The sequence below is a fragment of the Pararge aegeria genome, chromosome 12 (genome assembly GCF_905163445.1).
Source record: "Pararge aegeria chromosome 12, ilParAegt1.1, whole genome shotgun sequence".
Classification (NCBI taxonomy): Eukaryota; Metazoa; Arthropoda; class Insecta; order Lepidoptera; family Nymphalidae; genus Pararge; species Pararge aegeria.
Window position 1 is genome coordinate 11,863,912 of NC_053191.1, and position 25,349 is coordinate 11,889,260.

General features: G+C 34.5%; 1 protein-coding gene across 7 annotated transcripts in view; it reads right to left on the reverse strand.

Annotated features, from left to right (window-relative positions):
• LOC120628168 (homeobox protein cut) overlaps window positions 1-25,349 on the reverse strand; it is a 193,036-nt gene that overhangs the window by 156,837 nt on the left and 10,850 nt on the right. For 6 of the 7 annotated variants that reach the window (XM_039896406.1, XM_039896404.1, XM_039896401.1 and 3 more), the window contains exon 2: window positions 13,619-13,999. In XM_039896406.1, the coding sequence (XP_039752340.1) occupies window positions 13,619-13,741 (123 nt within the window). In that variant the 5' untranslated portion in view covers window positions 13,742-13,999. Of the gene's footprint in view, window positions 1-13,618; window positions 14,000-25,349 lie in introns of those variants that run through there. The other variant, XM_039896402.1, reaches the window with a different exon arrangement.

A 25,349-nucleotide genomic window follows, 5' to 3' on the forward strand; every position in this document is an offset into this window, starting at 1 on the left:
TCCTCGGCGGTATCTTCGTAAAGTTTCTTAATATAAAAGCTTAAATCGAAAATAGAAGAGCGTATCCGATCAGAATTCAAAGTGACATCAGTAAAAAAAAGTATCTATAGAACTCATAAAGTGGTCATAAACACGAAGGAGGTAATAAAAAATCGGTCCGATGTCGTCTTTCAGCTGTCGCGCGCTATTTCCGAACGCATTTCGGCTTTCGAAAATCGAACTCCATCGAACTGCGCGGCAGAATGTACTTTTAAATTTAGAACAACGCACTGCGAGTGTTGCACCTGTGTAGTTCCTGTTTCGATCTGAATTAAAAAATAAAGGAGTAGGCATATCACTTTGGAGCCTTTTAGCCAGTTTTTCACTAAATCACTTACTATAGGGCTTAGCACGTCCTGTAATGTTGCAATATAAATATAATATGATGATGGTAGAACTTAAACAACAACTTACCACTTGCCAAGTGTGTGAGTGTTAATGGCGCGATGATCTATTATTTTTTCCTTGTCAACGTTAAAAACGCGTTTAAATTATGAATGACAGCTACACCGATTCAATGAAGTCACATTCGTTGCAAAACATTTCGGAGTAAACTTTGCTCTAAAATATTCATTTAAATTAAAATCTACATATATTTTAACCTAGTTGCTGAAAAATTTTTTGTAGGTATTGTGATTTCTTTCATGTGCATTAGTTTCTAATATTGCCCATCGCCGTTTAGCTTTAGTTTTTTGAAAATAATTTTAAATGCTGGCTCCATTATCATTCGACTAACAACTACTAATCGAGACAAGTCTTTAAGGAGCCCAAACTTCTGGCACCATCGCCATGCCAGCTCCATTAATTTCAGTTCAATCAAAAGTTTTGGAAAAATGGGTTGGGTAAATATTTTGAACTATCGCAGATAGAAGCGGTGATAGCCCAGTGGGTAGAACTTCGACTTCACTTTCGACTTCATCTCTAACTTTTCAAGTTATGTGCGTCTTAAGCAATTTAAATATCACTTGCTTCAAAACATCGTGAGGAAACCTGCATACCTGAGAGTCCTCTATAATATTCTCAAAGGTGTGTGAAGTCCATACGCACTGGGCCAGGGTCGTGGACAGCCTTAACCCCTTCCCATTGTGGGAGGAGACCCGTGCCCTGTAGTGGGCCGGTAATGGGTTGGTATGATGGTGATGAAGCAAGCAAGCCAGTCGAATTACATAAAATAGGTCTAAAATAAAAAAAGTCCGTCTTTTTTGAGGCGGTTAATTAATTGGGAAAATGGAGTGATTTCACAAATTCCATTCATTTACAATTCTGTTCATTCCTCAAGTCTCAAGACCGATAAACTGGACGGTCCTGATTACAAATGTCACCGATACAAATCCAGCGCTCAGGATGTGTCAAAGGCATCGAGTTCGGAATTAAAACGTCACTCCATAAGACACCTGGAGGCGGATAGAGTCTGTTGATTACACGGAATACTTAAATTAATGAACTAATAAATAATTTTTGATACTTAATTGCTCGAACGTATCAGTTCAATTCGGATAAAAATCGGCCAAATTTCTACTTGTAATTTACCATGTATTTATTAATTTCTTGTACTGCTTTTTTATATCGCAGCACCGATAAATCCTTGCTATGAACTACAATGTATCGGGCATTAATTATTATGTAAATTACATAAATATGTGGATTTTCAATGAGCATTAAATGGATAGCTCCAGCTCATGATTGATTTAGAAAAATCTGAAGTAAATTTTGATAATGATTCCAAATTTGGTATATAAACGAATCAAAATGGAGGTATGATTAATCTGAATTAGACGAACATCTGGTTTAAAGGAAAAAATATATTTTACCTTTAGCTTTATGTGTCTTATTTTATGTTCTAACTAGCTGCTGTTGCGAAATGAAAATATAAATCGTTTGAGTGCGGAAAAAAATTCGTGTGTTCGCTCCGATTGAGAGCTTGAGCTATAAATTCATATCACAACACTAAAGTTTCGTAACGATAATCATTAACTGACAAACATCGTAAAGTGGAGGCAAAATAGAACGCATTCTCCCGGTTTATATTTAAATTTAAAATCCGAACGAGCGACATATTTTTAAAAGTTCGAACAGCAACACTTAAAACTAATCGCTGTTTTCGATTCTAGAGCATCTCTTGAAAGAGTTCGAATGTTCGTTCTAATTTTGAAATGTTTTCGATATTCGAACGGCTGCTGTGGCGGCGTGCTGATGGAATCGAAAAAAGAATTCATTTTTAATCTGCATTCCATTGCACTATAAATACTATGAAAAATTTCCACTAAAAATTTTTCTGTTTAATTCCAAGAATATTATTATCACGACGTTCTATTAAATTACAATAATGTTATAGTTAATGACATCTATGTTAGGATCAACTTTACTTTAAAGTTCAAGAGTAGGTATCTTATGTTCATATTAGTGTTATATCATTGCTTATTTAGTTTCGTAGGTGCTAATTTGTCGATTATCGTCGTTCGGAATTCTCATTAGCGAACGTCGGTGTCATACAGATTTTTTGTATCGCGAGTAAGAATGTTAAACCGGTGTCTTATATAACGATCAAAGCTACCATCAGATTTATATTTTGTTATTGTTTACATATTGTAATAGAAGAGTGAGGTGTTTAGCATTGATTAAATAAAAGCTTTGACGAATTGGATTATGCACAGCTGGCAGCACCATATGAATTCAGTATAAAAGTTTGTAACGCGTCCGTTTTTTAAATATTCTGCAATAATCAAGATCAAAATAAATAAATACTTTCACCAAAGTGCAATAAATTTACACTAATATATATTTAATAAGACGTCGCCAATTAACCTTTGAGTTTCACGACATCAGTTAAAACTTAATGCCAATCGTAAATCACTCGCATTTGTCCTTTATATTATCTGCTCACGATGTATCGATGTACATTAATCGGTACGCGATAATATAGCGATTAATTATTGACCTCACTAATTGGTGTATCGGTTTAGTGTAACGGTGCACCAGTCGTTATCGATATTTTATTAATTGGCATAAATGCCACGAATGCGACAAAGTGAACGGATTTTAATAAAATTTAACGCAAATTGTTTTTGTTGTATGTTTAGATATAGTTTATAAGGAAATAATGATAGTGACAAAATTAAATAAGTAATGAGTATCTAGTATATTTACTTGACCTCATGTTGAATAAGTGGCAACAAAAAAACTTTTAATAAATCACAACGCTATATAGCCAAATATGGTGGTTACCTTTTGTTCTCACACGTTAATGATCGAAGTTGGTTTGAAGGTCAGAAACGTAAGTGTTCAATGGAATTGAAGACAAATTATGTAACACAAAAATTTTGTCTGCTTTTTCGGGAAGTAAACATCATCATTTCTAAATATTGACATTGTTAAATAAGTTTTTTATATGTTGTGATTGGGAGTCCATTTCTAGTATATAAAATTTTTAACTTAATTCTGATAATAAATTATCAAATCGAGAAAATGGGACACCATCACACAATGAATTGTGCGATCAGATAAAAGAAAACGTTCATATAGTTATAAGAGTTATGTGTTATAATTAGTTCCATGTTTTTTGGGATCTATTTAAACAACTCTTTGCCTTATTATATTGATTGTAGTACTGTGGTCAGTTTTTCTTTACCGGAACAAATTTATCTTTCTATCATAAATAGTCTAATAACTGGCCGGACGCACTACAAAGCAACAATCATAAATTTTACAATACATTTTCATTCCACCGAATCCGTTTGTCAGGTAGGTACCAACATTCGTGTCTCGAGGCTCTATACCTAATAACCATCAATGATCGGGCCGATTGTGAAAAATATCATTAAAAAACCATCAGCGCTTGATGATTCCACTGTACCGCGGTGCCCGTCATCAACCACAATCGATTCTTTATTTTTTTTTCTTTATTAAATTATCGAGTTCGTGAGTAGTGTTGCCAAACGATCGGATTTTAGTGGGACTTCACACTAATTTTGAGGTATGACCAACTCGCGTGAACTGCAAAGGAAGTTGTTATAAGAGTACCCACTAGCGACTGTTGAAATAATGTTTACTCTACGGAGTTTGGCTAACTTTACTGATAATGCAGCCGCACGTAATAATCATATCTGAGGTGAGCATTACAGCTCTCGGGTGTCTACGTAGTAACGTTTTTTTATTTTTCTTTGTATTATATTAATTGTAACGGTATTTCGTCATTTATTTGATTTCATTATAAATAATATAAGCATTATCAATATAGCAGTACTCATTTTTATTGATGATTATATTATAACAATAACGTGTGAAATAATAATAGGTATACTTAAATACAAGCTTACTATGAAAAATCTAAATTATGAAATTTTTACTGATTTCTACAATTATAGATTCTTATTTTCTACTAACGAAATTTTGTGACACACTTGAAATGAAAACGATATGGCAATTTTAGTCTACTAAAACTAATTGGATATTGGACTGAAATGAAGAACTAACTCATAAATTCAGTGTTATGCAAATAGGGAACTCGATGGTAAGGCACTTCACTACAGTGTTTACCGATCGATTAAATTTATTACCACCACCGACTACGTCGACTAGCTCGAGCTTTAAATGGGTTGAGTAGTTGGGTAATGATCCGAATAAAGTATCGATAAGGCACGCCCACTTATAGATGCGGTGGGTGGAGCGCAAATCGAATTAGTGAGGTCGATGCATCGATTAGTCGAATCATATCGACAAAAAACACGATTAGCTCCGAAATCATCGACAGCCGAAAAAAGGTAACAACCGTCGGTTAATGGCGGTTTTTGTTCGGAATTCGAAGATTTGAATTCGTAATTTCAACCGCAAGGCGTTCGAATCATTTGTCAGTGACAATTTTTTGGTTGCAATCGATTTTTAAATACAGGTTAAGCTTTTTTGTTGGAGGCCGAGTTCGCGACGTAAGATTCCACGATTTGGTTGTTAGTTGTATTATTTTTTCCTCTTTTGTATAATTAAGGTTTTAAAACAATTTTGCCCTTGAACACAAAATTTAGTTTCTTTATCTTGTCTGCTTATTATTTTTGATAATGATCTTAAGTACTAAATAGTTTTTTAAAAGTATTTTAGGATATCAATATTTATATTTTGTAGCGTGGCTACAATTTACCAAATATTTTCGCTCTGCGATCGACCGGTTGAAATAGTTTCAGATACAGGTTGACAGAACTAAACACAAAAAAGTGATTTCGAGCTGTCTAAGCCTAACTTTGACCGTGCATGGGAAAGTTGGACATTTTTTGCCCAATCCACATTCCGCACCAAGGCCGTGGGAACACCATGAACCGATGGCATTCCGCAGGGAAATGCGAAATTCGCAATGCGCTCGTTGATACTATCGAATGTATCAGAACGATTAATTAAATTCGAAAATTTATTGCCGCGTCTACAATATTGCACATTCATTTTTAGTTGTACATACGTATGATAATAATTATCACCTGCGTAAGTAATGATGTGATATTTATGCATACTAATATTATGAAAGTGTGTTTGTTTGTATGTTCTTCCTTCACGCTCTAACTAAGCAGCCGATCCACTTGATTTTTGGCATATAGTTAATTGAGAGGACGGAGAAGTAACATAGGAACGGTTCCAATGGATTTGTAAAAAACCGTAAAAAATGCGACGAACTGAAACATCTAGTAGTATGTATATTTGAAAGTGTTTCTTTCTTAAGAATTAACCGCGGACAGATTTGGAAACAAACATTTAAACTTTATTTCCCTGAAAGACACGGCTCAACAGTATAAAAAAAAAATATTAGACCAATTAAATAATTATCAGTACACACTGATTTTAAAGTATAAAAAAAGCCTAAAAAAAGACTCTGGGAACTGCTTTAATGCAACACTATTAAAAGCGCAGTATAAAATCAAAAGCCATACTAACTCAAATTGGTCGTATATAAATTGATCGAACGTATCGGCATCCGTATTCTGATCAATTAACGATCGACAACGCGATTTTATAGACGTTAATTGTTAGTTTTATTCAACAAGGTTTGTTCCCTGCTCGTTCTTATAATATGTTATAAAAGAACGAGCGCAGGGGAGCGCGTATTTGTCGATTATTTTTAAGAGATATTATTTGTTTGTTAGTACATAGTTTGCATTTAACTGTGAAAATAACAAAAATATTTGCTACAATCTAGTTAGTCTGGTCGTTATTAGATCGTTATTAGATAGATTGGTTGATGACCAATAATTTGTGCCACCGAGCGACAATATAGTTTCCCTGTATCGTTACTAGATTCCATACAAATTGTAGCTAACTTTCACGCTATCGAATAAGTAAACGTAGGTAGATAATCAAACATATTTGGTTAAACAAACAGAAGAAGCGTAGATAAAAATGAATCGGAGTAGGAAACATACCTTTAACAGGTTACTGCTGTTCGACGGTCGCTTTTGATGCGGTTTTAAACGCTCCAGACCGAGATGGGTGGCTAATGGCGGGTTTATTGATATTGGTTTTGTCAGAAAGCGATCATTTCGTTTATGGCTGTTTTATAATACAATTGATAAAATTGTGGAAATAACGGCGTGTATCGGGGATTTCATTAAGTATAACCTAAAAGTTTTTTAGTTATCGCTATATAAATGCTACTGTGTTGAGTCACCAATAACATACTTATTTACAAAAATATGTATAGTACCTTTACTTTATTATGTCTTTGTATCTTTAGAATATTACTAATAGCAATCCTGTTGTTTATCTTAGTAATAAGGTATTTATGAATGGGGTACCTATTTTTAAAGATCAAGTAACGAAAGGTTGACGGTTGATGTCGAAGAACGGGCAGCGTCCTCTGTGCTACATCTACTTTCTTCTGCGATTCAGTGGTGATATATGGGCAAACCCTCCGTTGGGAAAGGCCTTTAGTCCAGCTGTGGACTGTTATAGGATGATTGATGATGATGATGATGACGATGATGATTGATGAACCGAAGGTTTCTACCTATGTTTCTCAGTAGCATGTTAGTTTTAGTGTTTATCTTGGTTATGTTATATATCTATAATGCATGCTAAAACAATATACTTACCTGCAGAAACATTAACTTATGGCCGTTTTCACTAACGATTAACAAGGCTATGCCTTCATAAGTAGGTAATGCCTTATCTAAGGACAAACATCAACTTTTCACTAATAGTTATCATTTAAGAGTTGGTGAAACGTTTTTTTTTCTATAAACATCAACTTCGATTTAGGCGATTCTTAGGTTTAGTGGAAACGGGCATTAGTCTGTTTTTTTATATAATGCGTTTACTATCAAGTCATTGTTTTCGATCAGTGTTTAAGTAGTTCAAGTTCATAACAAGACAGTACCAAAGGTCTGGAACAATCGTGAGTAAACTTAGCGACAACGATTAATATCAAAGCGGTTTTATGTGTTTGATATCGTACGATTCTAATAACTTTTTTATCCCTCTCATACGCGCATACATCTGTTAATCTAAGTTAGAAAGAGAAAGCTCTACATCTTTTGATCTCTCGTTGATGTACCAATCAACGTTACTTCACCTGAGTGTCGCTTCAGGGAAACTTAATTTTCTATTACAGAGTCATCGAGTCTTCGATTAGACATTAATCACTTACTGTGAACCATTAGACATTCGCAAGCTTTCCCAGCGAGAGACATCGCTGAATTCCAAGCAGTCTTAATACATGGTATTAAAACAAAACGTCCTTGCGACTTGTAATCGATAAGTGCGATTCGAGGCACGGCATATGTAAATTCAAATGTAAATATGCTTTTTAATCAATATAAGGCTTAGTGGGTGCTTTGCTAGTAATACTAAAACAATACTATCGGGGCTCAGCATTCAAATGTGCAGTGTATCACTGGGACGCATCGGCGAACTCCGTTCCTTGAACGGGGATGAATATTTATTTCACATCGCGATTTTAATACGAGACTCTATTGTTCATATTTGTCGCTATTGCGAATAATATTGCGGTTGCTAGCGCGTCCGCGTCAGACCAGAATAGGACTGTGGACGTTTTAATTCAAATATCGAATGTTTTCAATTTATAAATTAATGCCTCATTGTCGGTCACGTCTGTTTTTTTTTTAAATCCAAAAATCAAATGTTGAAATTATGAACGGTGACTTTTTTATTACCGCATCTTTCTACTAGTGATATCTGTGACTTGAAAGAATCTTTGTATTCAATTTTCCAATTCTAATTAGAAATACTGTATTTTAGAATATTTAATTAAATTAAACGAGTGATCAGTCTATGTTATTGACACCATTAAGAAGCTAATGGTCGGTCTCCAATCGATCTATAGATACGCAGCAGATAAATGGCGCAGAACAATTCTATTGGCAACGAACGCATACTAAACTGCCAATATTGTTTTATCTTGTTTTGTTATCTGGAGCTGTTATTTGGAGCTGCATCATTAAAAACTGAGATACCTTTAAAGAAAAATGCAAATAGGACCTTCATTGAAACACTTGCAAGGTCGAATATCTATAAATAATTGGTACAAAACCTCAACTATAAACATCTTATAAGCTTAAATTTTAAATAGCATAATATTTCCTTGCTAATATTCCTAAGCAGATTTAAAATGCTTGGTTAATGTAAAGCGCAAAATAATCGATAAAAATAATAGTTTTGTTAACGCTTAAGTCATATTAATGCTTACAAGGATGATCGTAGCTACATTGCCAAGGTTAACAATCCTTCTTCAAACCCTTTCTGTACAGATCATAAATAAGTCCAATATAGGCGCATCACAGATCAAAAACCCAAACTGAACTACTTCAGTGAACATTAACAGTTAAATTTCAAATAAACTAGTGATTTGAGGTCTTACACTGAAATTGTTAGATAGATTATAGATAGATTTCCTAAGCCAGTCTAAAGACACTGCATTCCGACCATAAGTTTTAGATTTGGGCATAAATATTTTATTTTTTATAGTAATCTAGTAATTATTACCAGGTAGAAGGTCGGCCACCTGGTTAGTGTAAAACCATCGCCGATGAACAGAGCAAAACTTTGCAGGGTATGCAAGTAATACGTTCTGCAACGTGCCGCCCTGCATTCATCAACGTAAGGCGTAGGTGATAAACCACAAGTGCCTGCTATTATATTACAACACTGTTTTTTAGCGGCAGAAATAAGCATTGCAGTCGTCCTTCCCCGAAGGAGCTCTGTCTCAAAAAGTTTTAAGTTAAAGTTAAAAATAAAGATCAAGAAAATATATTAATTAACTAATCAACTAGTGGTGTAATAAACCAGTTCGAGCTGTTTAAAGATAAATGTTATAAATACATACGCCACGGGTTGTTATTGTGATTCGAAAGGCTTCGAGATAGCAATTTAATGCAATTATCAGTGTCAACGGTAATGACACGTAATTGCAGCTATTGACAGCGTCTAAAATCAATGGCGAGTCATAGATCAAACGCGATTAGGTCTGTTTATTTAATTATGTACATATACTCGCACGTAGCTTTTATAAGTAAAACTGGTGTTAGTTCTTATTCACGTATCGATGCAATGATTTTTACAATGTAAATAAATCTACAGTCTTTATTTAAATTTTTGCATGTTTTTTGTACACTATTATCACTGTGTATTTAAATCCAGAGCAGAATATGAGATATGCAGTAGTGTTGAAAGATGGTTTATACTTGCAGTAGTGTTGAAAGATGGTTTATACTTACCTTATATTTGGATTTCTTATTGACTCAGGCTGACCTTAAGTTGAGTGTTATCTACCTTAATCTGAACCTTTGTGGACTGATATGACAAATCTATGTCAGAGAAATTACCTAATCTATGATTAACTTAGGTTTAGGTTTAAAGACATTTGATGATGATGATGATGTCCTCCATGACGTATCCGTCAACGGCGACACCTTGGCTTTATCGTCTCGAGTGTGCACGGATATGAATAGCGTAGCCAAATTTAGTTTTAAAGATTCGATTGCACGATCCGCAGTAAAGACCCGCAGTAAAGACATTTATTCCCATAAAAAGACCTAAGTCACTTACATAGGAAACTTAATTTTCTACAATAAATTAATACACTTCGCCATTAGACTAAATTAAATTAAATTTTACTATTATCTACTCATTCAATGTATGATTAATATAAAATCTCGATTTCATATTTATACACGCATGTGGTGGAGAATGGCTAGTTTTATTGTTATTGGTCTGTTTTCTTTTGTTTATGTTTTGTCATGGTCTGGTTTTTGTGTTAAATAAAAAAAATAAAAAAAAAAAACATCTACTACTTTTCAGAGTAGGTACAATTATATAAGTGAATGTAAATCTTATCTGCAAATAGAACCTTGAAAAATTCATTTGAAACGATTAAAACGCTCAGTTCCTCTTATTCATTGTTACGCAACATCCCATCTCTATCGAGGCTGCAATAAGCAGATATACATCTCTGAATACATTATCAACGCAAACGTCTATTGCCTTCCAGATAGTGATGTCCTATCGGCTTACACTTTTTGCAATCAAACTTTGCTAAAACAAAACGACGCAATTGCAATCAAAGCCTTCAAAAATTATCCATGTATTATGTACAAAATTTAGCTTTCATTTTATCGCAAAGCTCAAAAATTAATCGATTGACTTTAAATTTTACACAACTTTGCTTGGCTGGGTTCAGCCAGTGGTTTACGTTAATGTCACGGCGCTGTAATCATTGAAAAAGTGAAGTTTTTAAAACCCTCTTGAAATTGATTGAAAAATTAAAAATATCCAACTATTCCCTAATAAGCTGCTTTTCTAACAAACTTTTCTTTCTCCGACAAGTGTTACGTGAGCCATCATTAATACATCATCCTGGCTACTTGATTATATGTGTGTAAGTATTCTGCACCTATATATTTTATTATTATTATTAAAATTATTAATAATGAGAACGGCCAGAATCCAATTACACTAATTAAAAAAAAGAACACAGCAAAAAGGTTAAATAACCATTAATCAATATTAAAAAAAAAACAACAGCAAAAATAATTGATCTACATTTACACCGAATTCTAACAAAACTCCAGACATTATCTTCATCCATTCATCAGCAAACAAATCGAGATCTGGTTTAGCATGTAGCTACTTTACATATATACTCTGTGTTATATACATATATATTATAACGTCAGAGTTTAAAGAAAATTACTTTAAATCTGGTATTTGTAACTATTTTGGAAGCCTCAATATTTATCGTTAGCTGGATAAGTCATCAATGAAACAGGTCGAAGGTTTATCTCTTGAACAGCGCGGGTTTGTATTACGGCTAACAAACGATTAAACCTTTCAAAAATTTTTCAATTCAAGAAAAAACAAACCATAAATGAGTCTCAGAGAATGAATTAAGATTCACTACATAGTTCTAACCTTGTATTTTTCCAACCCTATTTCCAGAATATTACTGCTTTGCCGCTGTGAGCAATTCGATTTGCTATTTCCACTTCCTACTCAACTTTTATTGTTTGTTATTGTAACATATTTGCCGCGTATGCATGTGTAACATTGCTTTTGTTTTAAACAATTAGTGTATACAACATAACTCCGGTTTGTTTATAGTCGTTTTTCATTTTTCATTAGTTAATGTTTTAATTGTTTTTAATGCAGTGATATTTATGTGTCTATCTTTAACGTTAAAATCATCACAAGATCTTAAGTCCTAAATTAATACCTAATCAATCTAATCAAAAATATTCAGATGAATTATACCAGGCATCGGGGGCTCAAGCTGTTTTTTAAAAACTGTCAAAAACGAGTCTACTGGTGATCCTAGGATCAACTGCTCCAGATCTGGCAGTTATCTTGGAATAGTTTGGCCAAAGGGCCAATTCTGCCAGCAACTTAGGCACTATGCCTTACTGGGGTAGTTTAATGGCGTTTGAGATTGTAGGTTATTTGAGGTTTTTTGTTCTTTCACTAAAAGTTATATATAGGTATTTTATTAATTAAATAAATATCATTAAAAAAGTTAAAGTATAGTACAGCGTAGTTCAGACTGTTCAGAATCATATATAAACGTAGATCCCTTATAATTTTATATAGATTATTTTATATACAGATTTGCTAGACACCAAACTTCTGTATGCATTTCACGTACTACGAGTATATAGTTTCTCGGAATTAGATTTATTATTTATTGACAGCCCGTTATTACCTTTTATTTTACCTTGATTCTTGTAAGATTATAGTTATCCGCATAGATCATAGATCAAATGTTATAAAAATATAAATATGTGAAGCAGGTAAATACTTAATGACCGTGATAATGGGAACACCATTAATTAGTAGAAGTAGAGGATTTTGTGACAGAGCTCGAAAAGTTTTACCGCGATGCATAATTCTGCCGCCAAGTAGAATTTCTGTGTTCCGGATTGGTTGCCGGTGTTATTCCAGGCATATGAGACTTAACACCTTTGCCTCAAGTTTCTGAATACAAAACGGCAATTTTTAAGAAATATTTCTTGTATGCCTTGTTTATAGATAGTTACCTTATCATCAGCCGGACCGTCTGCTTGGCCAGTTAATGCTTACTCATATTATTAATGCAAAATTATGTTTGTTTGTCCTTCCTTTACCCACTAACTAAGCGTGCAATCAACTCGATAGATTTTTGGTGCAGAGTTAGTTGAAAGGGCTGAGAGTAACATAGGCCACTTTTTATTCCAGGAAAACAAATTGTTCTCTCGGGATTCGTAAAAACCGTAGTAAACGTAGCATAAAAAAAAAACTTATCTATGACCGTCATAGCAGGAACACCATATCTAGGTATATTGTGTATAGCACAAAGTTGATCAGATATTAGCATAACGGGTGATACAAACAATAGATAATAATTGTTTTGAACCACGGATCGGTTCGAAGGCCCGGCCCCGCTGTTACCTACAGGTTAATTGCGGTTGCTATTAATTGATTTTGTGGGTATACGGCTTTTTGTTATCCTTATCATTGTGTACTTACGTGTAATTCCATTATTTGTTATTGCTATTGATAGTGTGATTGCACCTATTAGTTGTAATAGGAAGTTGTTAAGGTTTAAATAGAAGTCTCCTTTTTTTACCGGCCCAATGCAGGGCGCGGGTCTCTCATCAGAATTAGAAGGGTTTGGGCCGCAATCCACCACGTTGGCTAAATGCGGATACCTCACATGCATTTAAGAACTTTGTGGAGATCTCTCAAGCTTGATGTTTTCCTTTACCCCTAAAGCAAGTGATATTTAATTGCTTTACTTAAAAAAGTATGTGCCGGGATTTGAACTCGGTCCTGATATGGAGGCTGAAATCGTTACCGCGTGGTTATCACAACTTTTATATTACGACTAGTAAGAATATTTACGTTCCACCGCTGAACGCAAGCTTCACAGATAAGGTTTTAAAAAATGAACACAGCATGCTGCTTCAAAGCGGCTTGATTGCTTTAATTTAAAGTTTACCTGTATTGGAGCAGCATAGTGAATGAGAGAGAGGGCTTGTGGTAGGACATTAATAGGCTGAACGTGATGACGATGAAGCTGCTGAAACCGAGAAAAAGTACTTTTGGTCTGTATATTTACCTGTTGCCAGAACTGCGCTAGGAGATATATCCTTTCCTTCTTAAAGAGCCAGTCCATTGAGTGCATAGCTTGCACCTCCGCCTCCGGTGCGGCGGGCAGGCTGGCCGCGCCGGTCGGGTGCATCCGGACGTCCGCGCCGCGCTCACTCCCGGCGCATAATGACCCGTCACCCTCGCCAAGCGCATACGCCAATTTCAAACTTCGAACGCAACATTTTTTTAATCTGTCGTCCTATCACTATTAAATAGGTTCTACATAAAAAATATTTTCTGTCGATTGCTTAATATCAGTGTTTGTACGAGTATTCGTAGACTCTGATTGTTCTTTTTCGTTCGCGTGCCGTTTCTTTGTTTAGTTTCTTATTGTGTTGTGCCTGACAACCTGAAACAGAAGAAAAAATATTGAATAGGGGAAGTTTTATATCGATTCCATTGTCGAGTTTGCACCAAAGAGATTTGCAAAGGACAGAACCGCTATTGAGGGCTTTATCAGTATGTTGATTCCTATGACTCTGTGGTGTTGCAAGATGCAACCACTGTAAACCGTAAATGAAAAACATTCTATCTGTACATTAAGTATGTAAATTGTACCAAATTTTGAAATCCTTTTGGGCGCAAGCGGCACAAGAGATGCGAATTTTGAATTACCTACAGAAGAACTATGATCAGCAGAGTTCCTTGTCAGAGAGATGAAGATGATGATGAAATCCAAAAAAACAGTTATTAATATTTTCATAAAATCTTACTCTTGTATACTTACTCTCTCGTTTACAGAGTCGATAAGTCAAGCAAATTTCACACCTGGTTTTAGTAACAAGTTTTGCTATTAGGTGGGCCTTCGATCTTTTTAATATCCTAAAAATGAAAGAGTTATCCTAAAAATTGTTCTCTTCATGTTCGGGATGTAAGTAAAGCGGTGTGAAGTGATTTTTTTCCTAAAAAGAAGCTAAATGGTGTCTATATAAAAGCAGCCAAATGGCATTTTTTTAGAATAGTCGCTTTGTCTTATTTGCAACTAGGATAAAGGTTTATAATCTTTGGCTGGCAGACAATCGGCCAGTGGGGTTCGTGTCGAAACTAATTTGGTTATGTTCGATGCTCGAGCCGATATCGCGAAGAAAAAAGGAGGAAAATTGACAGGTCGGGGCGTAAAGAAGTAGTCCGTTCACGCCAAGACGTTGATGCCCTTAATCGTTTTTTTGCCTGTCTGATTTTTTCGGGGTCTCAGTTATCAACGTTTATGGAAATTGGGTTTTAATGTACTATCAACAATGATAGAGGAAATGGATTTGTTTTTATATACATTTGGCATTTTATTTTGACTAATCTGATATGCTTTAAGACAAGCTAGAAGTAGACCGAACGCGTTTCAGCCATGGCCTACAGCAAACAAGAACACTTTCGAAGATGGTACGTTCAATCGGGTTCTTTTCGAGATACCCATACTATACAGTGTCTCGGTGTTTTTATTTGTTTGTTTGTGTACATATGTCCAACTCAACCATTGCACCAATCTTGATGAAATAAAGCACATATACAGCTTGGATCTTGGAGATGGGCTCTATACTTTTTATCCTGCTTTACCTATAACCTTTAAATTGTCATGAGAAAAAAGGTCTAGGTATAACTGAGTATTATTTTTGTGTTTGTGTGTCAAGAGGTCATCTAGGAACCCTTATAAAATAAAATAAAAAAACTATTACCCATAGTAATCTTGAAAATGAGTGAGTATCAGGGCGGATAATACCAAGTTCGTTAGAACACATATGTAGAAATGTATGTCCGGACATTATCAAAAATAGGGAAAAATAAAACAATCACAAATAAAATAGAAATAAATATAGACATCAAAACATCAACATTGTTTTCTGTAAGTTATTGCAGATATTGCATAATGAAAAGATAAAGCATTTCAAATTAAAAAAAAAAACAACCAAATGGATAACCACTCCTTTTTGTAAGTCGGTTAAATATGACTGTTTTATTACAAATATACGAAACGAAATACAAAAATTGAATCATATAAGCGTGGCGATGCGTCGCCACGGTCTGTGTCGCCACGCCAAAAATCAGGTTTACCCTCCGCCTAAAGATGTTTCACATCGAAAAAACTAATAAACGACCTTATGAATAAATTTGGTTTCCATGCTACCAAAATGATTCCTATATAAGTGCTATCCTACATACTGATACTTAACGAAGCTACTGATACCGTTTCTTAGTTATCAATAACCATATATTTCGGACAAAGCGGATGGCCCACCTGATGATAGCAGGGAATCCATCGCCTATAAACAGGGCAACACTTCCCCGTGTCCATCAATCTGTTAAGCCTCATGCGCCTGTACACCGGCAACCAGGATCTTTGGACCGAAACACTGTATTGCAACACTGTTGGTATGCGGAAGAAAGAAATAGGCATGGTGGTAGCACTTCCCCGTACGAAAAGTTCAACTTACTGACTCTAGAAATAAACATTCTTATAGTAACTTCTATTAGTTACGTTTCACTATTAGTTAGGTATTTTTTACCCGGCTAAGTTTGTTGTGGGCTCTTCTTAGACCAGGGTGCGTTTAGAACCCTCGTAGCTTTAGATTTAAGTTGGCGAACGAAGTTATCACCATCCCCTCACAATTATGTAAACACATATGTATGAACGCTTCATAAGTGCCTGTGATAGGCCTACATGAATAAAGAAATTTGGAATTTGAATTTGAATTTATTAATTTCATAATAATTATCATAGAATAAATAATACCTACACATATTTAATTCGGCCCCCGCATATTATATTACATAATATTTTAAATAAATTCCGATTATTATCTAAACAATTAAGCAAGCGGGGGGTGGCGCCTACACCAACTTATCGCTACCTCGACAAAGAGTTGTAAAACTGTCACTTGTAAATTTGTAACTTTGTCACAAGTTACAAGACATAAGCGAGCAACACGATGTTCTTTTGTAAGAAACCACTACAGGGCACGGGTCTCCTCCCTCAATGAGAAGGCATTCGGTGGACACCACGCTGGCCCAGTACGGATTTTTGGACTCCACACACCTTTGAGAACATTATGTAGAACTCTCGGACATGCAGGTTTCCTCCTATATATTGGATAGTAGATGTAGCTTTTGCTATAATCTGCAAGATGACACATTTTTATAGTACGGATTATATAAGCTAGGTGTTGCACTAGACTTTACTCGCTTTTGTATATTTTCTTTAAAAATCAAGACCATTTAACTTGCCACAAGTAAGTAAAAAGTTACTCTGTCTGTCCCCAGGGTCTTAGAATTGCTTTTCATCGCTCCTAATTCAAAATATTGATAATGGTCTCCTTGCTATGAAGCCTTACAGAACTAGTCCTATTGAACATTTCCCCAATAAATACCTATGTCTTCAGGATCTCGCATCCTGAAGACGTCCTATATCTCTGTGTCAAATTTCGTCAAGATACTTACGAAATTTGACGGATGGTTTGATCAAACATAAGCAACAAACAACCAGACACACTCACTTTTGTTATATTAGAATGTACGTTGCTTAGAATGTAAGCTTGTTCATTGTATCCCGCTTTATTCTTTAAGTTAGACCACACACGAGGTGGCGACCGGGGCAGAAACGGTGAATTACTAGCGTGTCAATCAATAAACGTGATAAGTGCGAGTTTCGTGCGCCGATATGCAAACAGGATCACACGGCACGAACCAACCGCCTTCGATCGAATACTATTGACTGCGGTCACTCTAACACGTTTGATTTTAAAATTGGAACGACAAATAATTTAAGCTTAGGTAGAAACTAAAACAACATGCACGGAGTAGCAGGTCTAAATATCTTTTGTAGATTGTTTATCTTTGACATTAGGAAAACGGCAGTAGGTACCTATATCCTTTTCCAGATTATCATAAGAAAATTTAAGAGTTTCTTGGGGCATCACGTCTAGGGAGGGGACAATTTGAAACATATCAGAATATTTCAAAAATAATAATTCGAAAGCAAATAAATAAAAGGCAAAGCAAATAAATGTAAGCTTTGGTTTTTATTGTTAATACTTACACTACGTACTACGTATCTATTTCGTCTTAAGTACCTAAATTTTTTGAGTTGCAGAATGAAATATCTGTATTTGTTGTATTCCAGAACGGCTAAGCGGTGAAACCTTCGACAGGGCCAAATTGGAATTCATTTTTCTGAATTTTCTTTTGTCTGGTCAAGTAGACGGTTTCGGATAAACACGTGCTGCCAAGCGATTTAGCGTAACGGTAAGATTTCTAACATAACTGACATACCCCCGAAATAACGTTTTCCATGTTAGATTCCATCATACATTGTTATCAAAAGAGCTAACCTTGTGGTGAAATAAAAAAATGTTTCGCGGTTAAAATAGTGAACTCACTGGGGCACTAGGGTCGGTGCTATCGATATTCAAATTTTTACATCAAACTATCAATTTTATTTAATGTCACCAAAAATGAGTCACATAGAAATAATTCCCACTTGAACCCGTTTCGGCGCTTTATACACCAGTTTATTAGTTAATATTCATTAGTGGGGGAGGCCAGATGTGATAGATAAGGCGGCACACAACGCTTATTAACGTACCACTTTCTACTATACGAGTACGTGCCACCCTGGCCGATAACTCATAAATAATATGTCAGTAGCAACTGTTGAATGGATCGACGCTTTATTAGGAACCTTCCGCGTACAGCTTCTGATAAACTTTCTTCCACTACCCTAGACAATATACCCTGACCCACCCCGTCGCCTCACATACCTGGTATCCCCAAGAATTGGGCTATGAAATGCAAAAGAGATGTTTTGAATCGGACAGTTATTTCCTGAGTTTAGCGTTTACAAACCTGCTTCAGCTCTTAAGAGTTTCAGTAAAAAATTCCCAATACGTACGTATTAGTACGTGGGCCCGGACCTACTCGGTGGAACGAACTTTTTTATTTTATAAAACTCCAACGTATTATCAATAATATTATTATTTAGTCTACCACTTAAGTCTTAAAACAGTGATTTATTCGACTACTTCCGTTAACTTTATAGACAATAAAAAATGAAAGAGAGACAGGTGCTTGATGTGAACCGATCCGAACACCGCCGCAAACAATTTTATCACTCCCATAAATATAACTAACAGAAGATCACCGCACGCCTTATTCACAGACTATAGTTACATTATAGAAGATTGAAGAATTACTCTGTGAGGGTCACACTTATGACCTCTGTTATTAGCACTGGGTAGGCTGCCGTCACTATGTATTTGTCTCCAATTGATTGACGCCATTCTGGTTTACCAATGTCCTAGAATCTAAAATTAGTATTACTAAATAGACTATTAAGAGATCCGGAGACGCTCGTATGCCATATTTGACAGTGCCCTGCATTTTTAGTAGGATTGAATAATTGTGTCCTCACCACACCTCAGTTCTAATCTAATATCTACAAGGTTAATCTTTTGTGTCTCCAAAAAGGTAAAAGTTTAAAAATAAATAAATATATAAGTAAATATATCAAACGTCAAATAACGTTAAGTCATATCAATACAAAATACTTATTTAATTAATACATACTTCCTTATCTCCGATATAATGTTTTATAAAGTAGGGACTGGGAACTCAGATCATGAATTCTTTGAGTTATCTGACATCTGAACTGGCTTCACTTTTACGATTAAGTTGGTTCATGAAAACTCCGTCTATTTTTTACATTACGTCTATGGCCTAAACTTTAAAAACACCCATGATCGCAAAATCATATTTTACCAGTCAAATATTATTTGGAGCCCTTAACTCCATACGTTAAAGTTGATTTTCTTATGTAGTTGTAACATTCACGGTAAATACAAAGTTGTAAGCGTAGTCAATACGGAATGGCAGTATAAAATCTATCGTGCATTTCGTGACAGAAAGTTAGCGAAGTTTTCAATCGATGCCTTTTAGTTCGACGTTTCTTTTACGGGGCCATTTGCTGTCCTAATTATTTATATTCATGCGATTACGTGGCACTTTTAATCTTTAACCTTTTTAATCTTTATGAAGTAGTAATACTAATAGTACTTTTTGAATATCTACAATACTCTCAATATGCAATACTCTCCGTATTGCATATTATCCACATAAAAAAAATAATACACAACTCTATGTAATAAAATCAGGGAGATCGAATACATTATACTTTTAAATGTTGCATCAAGTCGTATCACTACAGCCAGAGATCGTCAAATATAAAAGGGTTTCTAAAAAGCGACTGAATCAAAGAGCGAAATCGCTAAATAAAAGTTATCATATAAAACCTTTTTTCACGTATACAAACGGTAAACGTGCATCCACCATTTTATCCCTACGTCAATATGCACTTAGCACACGTTCAAAAAGCACTCGTGTATCCAAACAAAGAATGGCAACTGGAAATCCATCAATCAAAGAACTGCAATGAAATAATCGAATTTCCGAACGTCGAGTGCAGTTCAAAGCACGAACGAGGAACCGCAACAGATTAACAGAAATAAAAAAAAAGTTTGGAAACATGACTAATATCTGGCACAAAGTTCAGTGTCGATATCGCGTCTATGGCAACAAAAGGAGGAAGGAACGGTGGGGAAGGAATTCAAAAAAGGAACGCATCGAACGCCCGGCATTCAAATTTCGGCGGCATAGATGTCGATTTTGATTTTGGAATGTTTCTCATTCGTGTATCTCACAGATTATTATTGACATTTTGCGATATTGGTATTCGAACCTATTTGAAAAAACCTGTATAGGTACTGGTCAAAGAGTAAAAAAGACGATCAGATGCACCTTGTAATTTAGTTTGCTTAGTCATTCTTTCTTGGTTTGTCTTTTCTTTACTGCCGATTAAAGATGAGATATTTTGAAAATGCGCAAATGTCTAAGACGAAGTGAAGAAGATAGAGTATTTATATCTACATTATATCATATCTAGCTGATGTGTAGCCAACCGACAAAAAAAAACCTATTTATGTACAACCGTAATAATTATTAGTGATATTAAATAAAACAAAAAATATAATTTTATTGGAAGCTTTTTAATGGCTTGATGATCAATAATAATATAATTATGGTTATTTCTTAACACGCTTTAAAGGACGACGATAACGGATATCAAAGTCATAAAATGATCGGCTTAATTGACAATTTCAATTGATCGCTATAGACTATAGAGTTTTTTTTTAAATGACAACCTATCACGATAGTGTAAAAGCTCGATTATAGACAATTGATTCTACATAGCGTGTCATAGTTTTATTAGTCGGTTAGTTAGAAGTTTATTTTTTCACATAATTATATAGTGTAGGTAGATACTGTTAAAGCTGGTAAAAGGCAAATATTATGTATAAAATATATGTCATAGTTTAATTTAAAAAATACAGAACTGATTTCCGCTTGTTATGCTTATACTACTTTGAGATAAAGATTGACGTCCAAGAAGAAAGAGTAATTAGATTTTTTATAATAAAATTAGCAATTTTCATACTTACTAAGTTTTTTTAATAAAATTTCTTTGCAATTCATGTTTCACGATATCTAATAGGCAAGGGCTATCAATCATCAGATAAAATAGTGTAATAATCATAAAGTATGTTTAGGTAAGTTTGAAGCGAAATTCGTTCTTGACCCATTATTTTTTCCAAGGCAGGTGCATATTAATTCCGTTTGGTACATTGAGTTATTAACTCATTAGACATGACTATAGATGAGGGCCGTACGATAAGATATCGTATAACATTACAATATTATACTTTCATGTTTCGAACGGTTCGAACTCTGAACGACTTTATACCTATAGTTACAATTATAGCCCTTTCAATTATTAGATTAAAATCGGTATCAAAATTTTAGTTCTCTAAGATTTAAGAAAGTTCATAAAAATTAAATATATGGGAATAGTTTTTATACTAGCAGTTAAAAATGTATTAGTTTTATGTCATAACTCTTAAGCTTTTAACTAATGCTTAGATTTGACAACCTATAATATTTCTTCATAGTTTAAAACGGGGAAAGGAATCTGTCTCCCACACATGTGTACCAACTTTATTATACTCATTAATGCTTTAAAATATCGATGTTATTTTTAACACACAAATAATAAATGTATCAATGTACTCCCCAGAGAATAATTAAACAATTTATTATTCATTAGGGATATCGTACAGTGTGAGATGACATAATGGTGGTAAAAAGTAAACTATCTATGATTCAGAAAAAACACACTGTTTATGGCTGCGGTAGCACCTTGTGGGGTTGTCGTAGATTGGTATCGTTGACGATTATTATATTGTTTTATTTTTTAATTCCAATGTTGACCCACATATACGTATAAGTATTTGATATTTGGGTTAGCGGAAATTCCTTGTAATGGACAGGGAAGGTCATGTATATTTTTAACTGATAATTAAAAAGAAACATGTTACTAGGTAAATGGTTATTCTGAATGCTTTATGCCTATAACCTACGACATCTATAATTAGTCTTTTTACCGAAGCTAAAAATATCAAGTAAATTATTTTTAAAAATAAATATATAAAAAGCTCTTTAAATAAGAAAAAAAACAACTTTCAAGTTTTTCGTAATAGGTATAAATATTATAATAGACTCAAATTTTGTTTTTTGTCTCAAATTCCCAGTTCCCACTGCCCTGCGTGCTTGAGCTCCACTATAACGACATTTCCATACGTCTAGAGGGGAGACAGAAAAAGACATCTAAAAGAATTATGACATTTCGATGTTCTTTACCACGCTATTGAGTGTCTGTTTTAAAAAACGATATGAATGTCACATTGGCTATATATTTCTATCATGTGTCACTTAGACATGAAGTTTATTTATTGTACGAGTAGTTTGTAGTCGATTCTGTAAATTTCTATAATCTATGATTAAAAATTACGATACTATGAATGCCTGTATGCTACTATATAGCCGTGTAAGCATTGAATTAAGAATATATTATCTTAATTCTGTGCTTATCTATTCTGTTATTTATCTAAAAACGTGCTTACAAGCACGTTTTTAGATAAATAATGATAGGAAATCGAAAAACCGTCCGAAGTAGATAAATAAATAAAAGAGGTAGCGACGTACAAAAAGCTTGATCGATGCACCATTTTGTGCTCTGTAACAGTTTTTCACGATGTACATAGACATTTTTGTAGGTCTTAGAATGAAGTAATAATTTACAAGTAATAAAGTGTCGATCGTTTGATGCGATGCCAGGTCTGAAATGTCATGCAATCATCAATTTTGTTTTGCAATATATAGATAAGTTGGTACAATGTAGATAAATGCCAACGAGTCAAATAATGTTACTAGCAGATGAGAGCAACCTGATGTGAGACACCTTGCGTGGCGAGTTATAATTTTTCGTCTTGTAAATCGCCGGACACCTATTTTAACCGAAGTTTAGAAATGTAAATGTCAAAAAATTACACCTCTGAACGGCTATTGAACCTCGTACCTGAATTCTGTACCGAATTCTGTACCTCGAAATCGTACCCCACTGTACGACAAAAGTTAAACTGACAAACGAAAACAAAAGCGATCGGGGTCGACTCAATAACGTCATAAACCTTGCCCGTTGATAAAACTATAAAAAAAAACAAACACCATTGATCTCACGCGTGCAACACATGTGATGGGAGAGAGTGATGCCGCTATACGAGGGAGGGAGACAGCGATGTTTTGCTTTTTTTTTCGAGCACCGATTTCGCCACATGGTTCAGTTTGTTACTGTTTATCCGATTAAATTCTATCGGTAGCCCTTTATTGAGTTTGGTTTTCGTTTTTTAAACGAGAAATGGGAAAAAGGATGCGGCATCGTGGCTTTTGAAGGCTTGGACAGATTTTGATGCGGTTTATTTTTCTTATCTGTGAAACTAGTATTGAATACTCTGGTTTCTTATTATATAGAACTTAATTACCATAAATCTTGAACATTTAGTCATAAATTAATTAAAAAAGGATTTGCAAGTAGCTTAGTAGTATAGCAGTAGCATAGTAGTAGGGCGTAGCCTTAAAAAGCCTTTTTGAGTCTTAAAAAATACCTGTTTTTTTTTTTTCAAAAAGTGTTTTTTTTTAATTTAGGTAGATATTTGTGAGGGGTGCAAAATTTCCTTTACCTATATTTCGTGGTGCAAAATTTTGGCGTAAGCGGAAATGAATTGAAATTTTTCATTTATCATGAATTTGACACCAGAAAAATAATGTAATTCGATTATTAACATTGGCTGTCAACAAAGAAAAAAGTGTTAGACTCACACATTTTTATGGTAGGTATAAAGTTTCTACCGCCATAAAGTAAAAAACATTCCGCGGACGTGGTAAAAACGGATCTTATTGTTCTATAATTTATTGCTTGTATATCGATTTTTCTAGGAAATGTTAAAAAATTGCGAATAAAATATCACAGTGCATCGTATTACAACGATTGACCATTTCTTGTCCTATAATATTAAGCTATGGGTATTTTTTTCTCAAGGGTTTCACAAGCAAAAGTAGGCCTTATATAAAGGTGATAGGACTTTATTTTATCTATTAGTTCTTATCTGCATAAGTTGATTGGCCTATATGGTACAAGGTGAAAGCGGAAGCGGGAACTTTCTTTGGAATAAAGTGGTGAATATGATTATTTCTCGAATTGAATTGCAGAACAGAAGTTATTTAATAAAATTAGCTCTCAGCGAAATATATCAACAAAAATATAGGAGAACTCTGTGTGGTGGAAACTTTCGTGAAATTTGTTCAGTTCAGTCACTCTACTATTTAATGATAAATTGATATGTATTAAGAAAATGTGGTGGATCTAAGGTATTTTATAATCTGATTTATGAGGAGGCTTAGGGGCTTTGTACCGTCACTTCAAGTTATTAAATAGCAGTATTTATGGAAACAAGGATTACAATTCTGAAACCAGAACGTCAACGATATCAAAATAATAGTGCTTTTAGCTATGATAGTGAGCCCTCGTGTTCAGCTATGAGACATTAAAAGGGCAGATGATAAAATTATTAGGTATATAACCACTTTCGTTATAATATTAACTTCCTTATCGCTTCGCTTGTGACTCGAACCACACGGTGTTAAGTGTCGTTGTTCCCAATGCTTACACCAACAATTGTTACAAGTTCATGTAAGAATTAGTGGAGTTAGGTAAGTTAGGTTTTTGTATCCGATAGCCAATGACGTCATTGCAAACTTTAGTCTTATACCGAGGAGCTTTGGACTGGAATTCGTATAATAAGCGTACTATACTTACAGCAAGAGGTTGTGTTCTATCTCGAACAGTGTAAAATACAGCCTATCGGAGTTTTTTTTATTGTTTACTAGCGCACCCAGCCCGCTTCGCCGGGCTAGATTTTGCTTTATTTTATTCAAACAATAAACTTACATCATTAAATTGTTGAAAAATAAGGAGTGCTCCGATCGTCACCGAACTTAACAGGATTACTCGCCAGGTTAATCCGGAGATTCCCTGAAAGTTTCATTGAAATCGGTCCAGCCGTATCGGAGCCTATACGGAACATACCCACACACTTTCTCTTTTATATATTAAGAAGATTGTTTATTAATTGCTACATGCACATACATAAGAGACATGACGCCCCGCCGGGGCATTGCAATAAAATTCGTTGAAATGATTTTTATTTCTTTACTTAATTTAAATTATTATATTCAAGTACACAAAATAAATTTTATTATTGCAA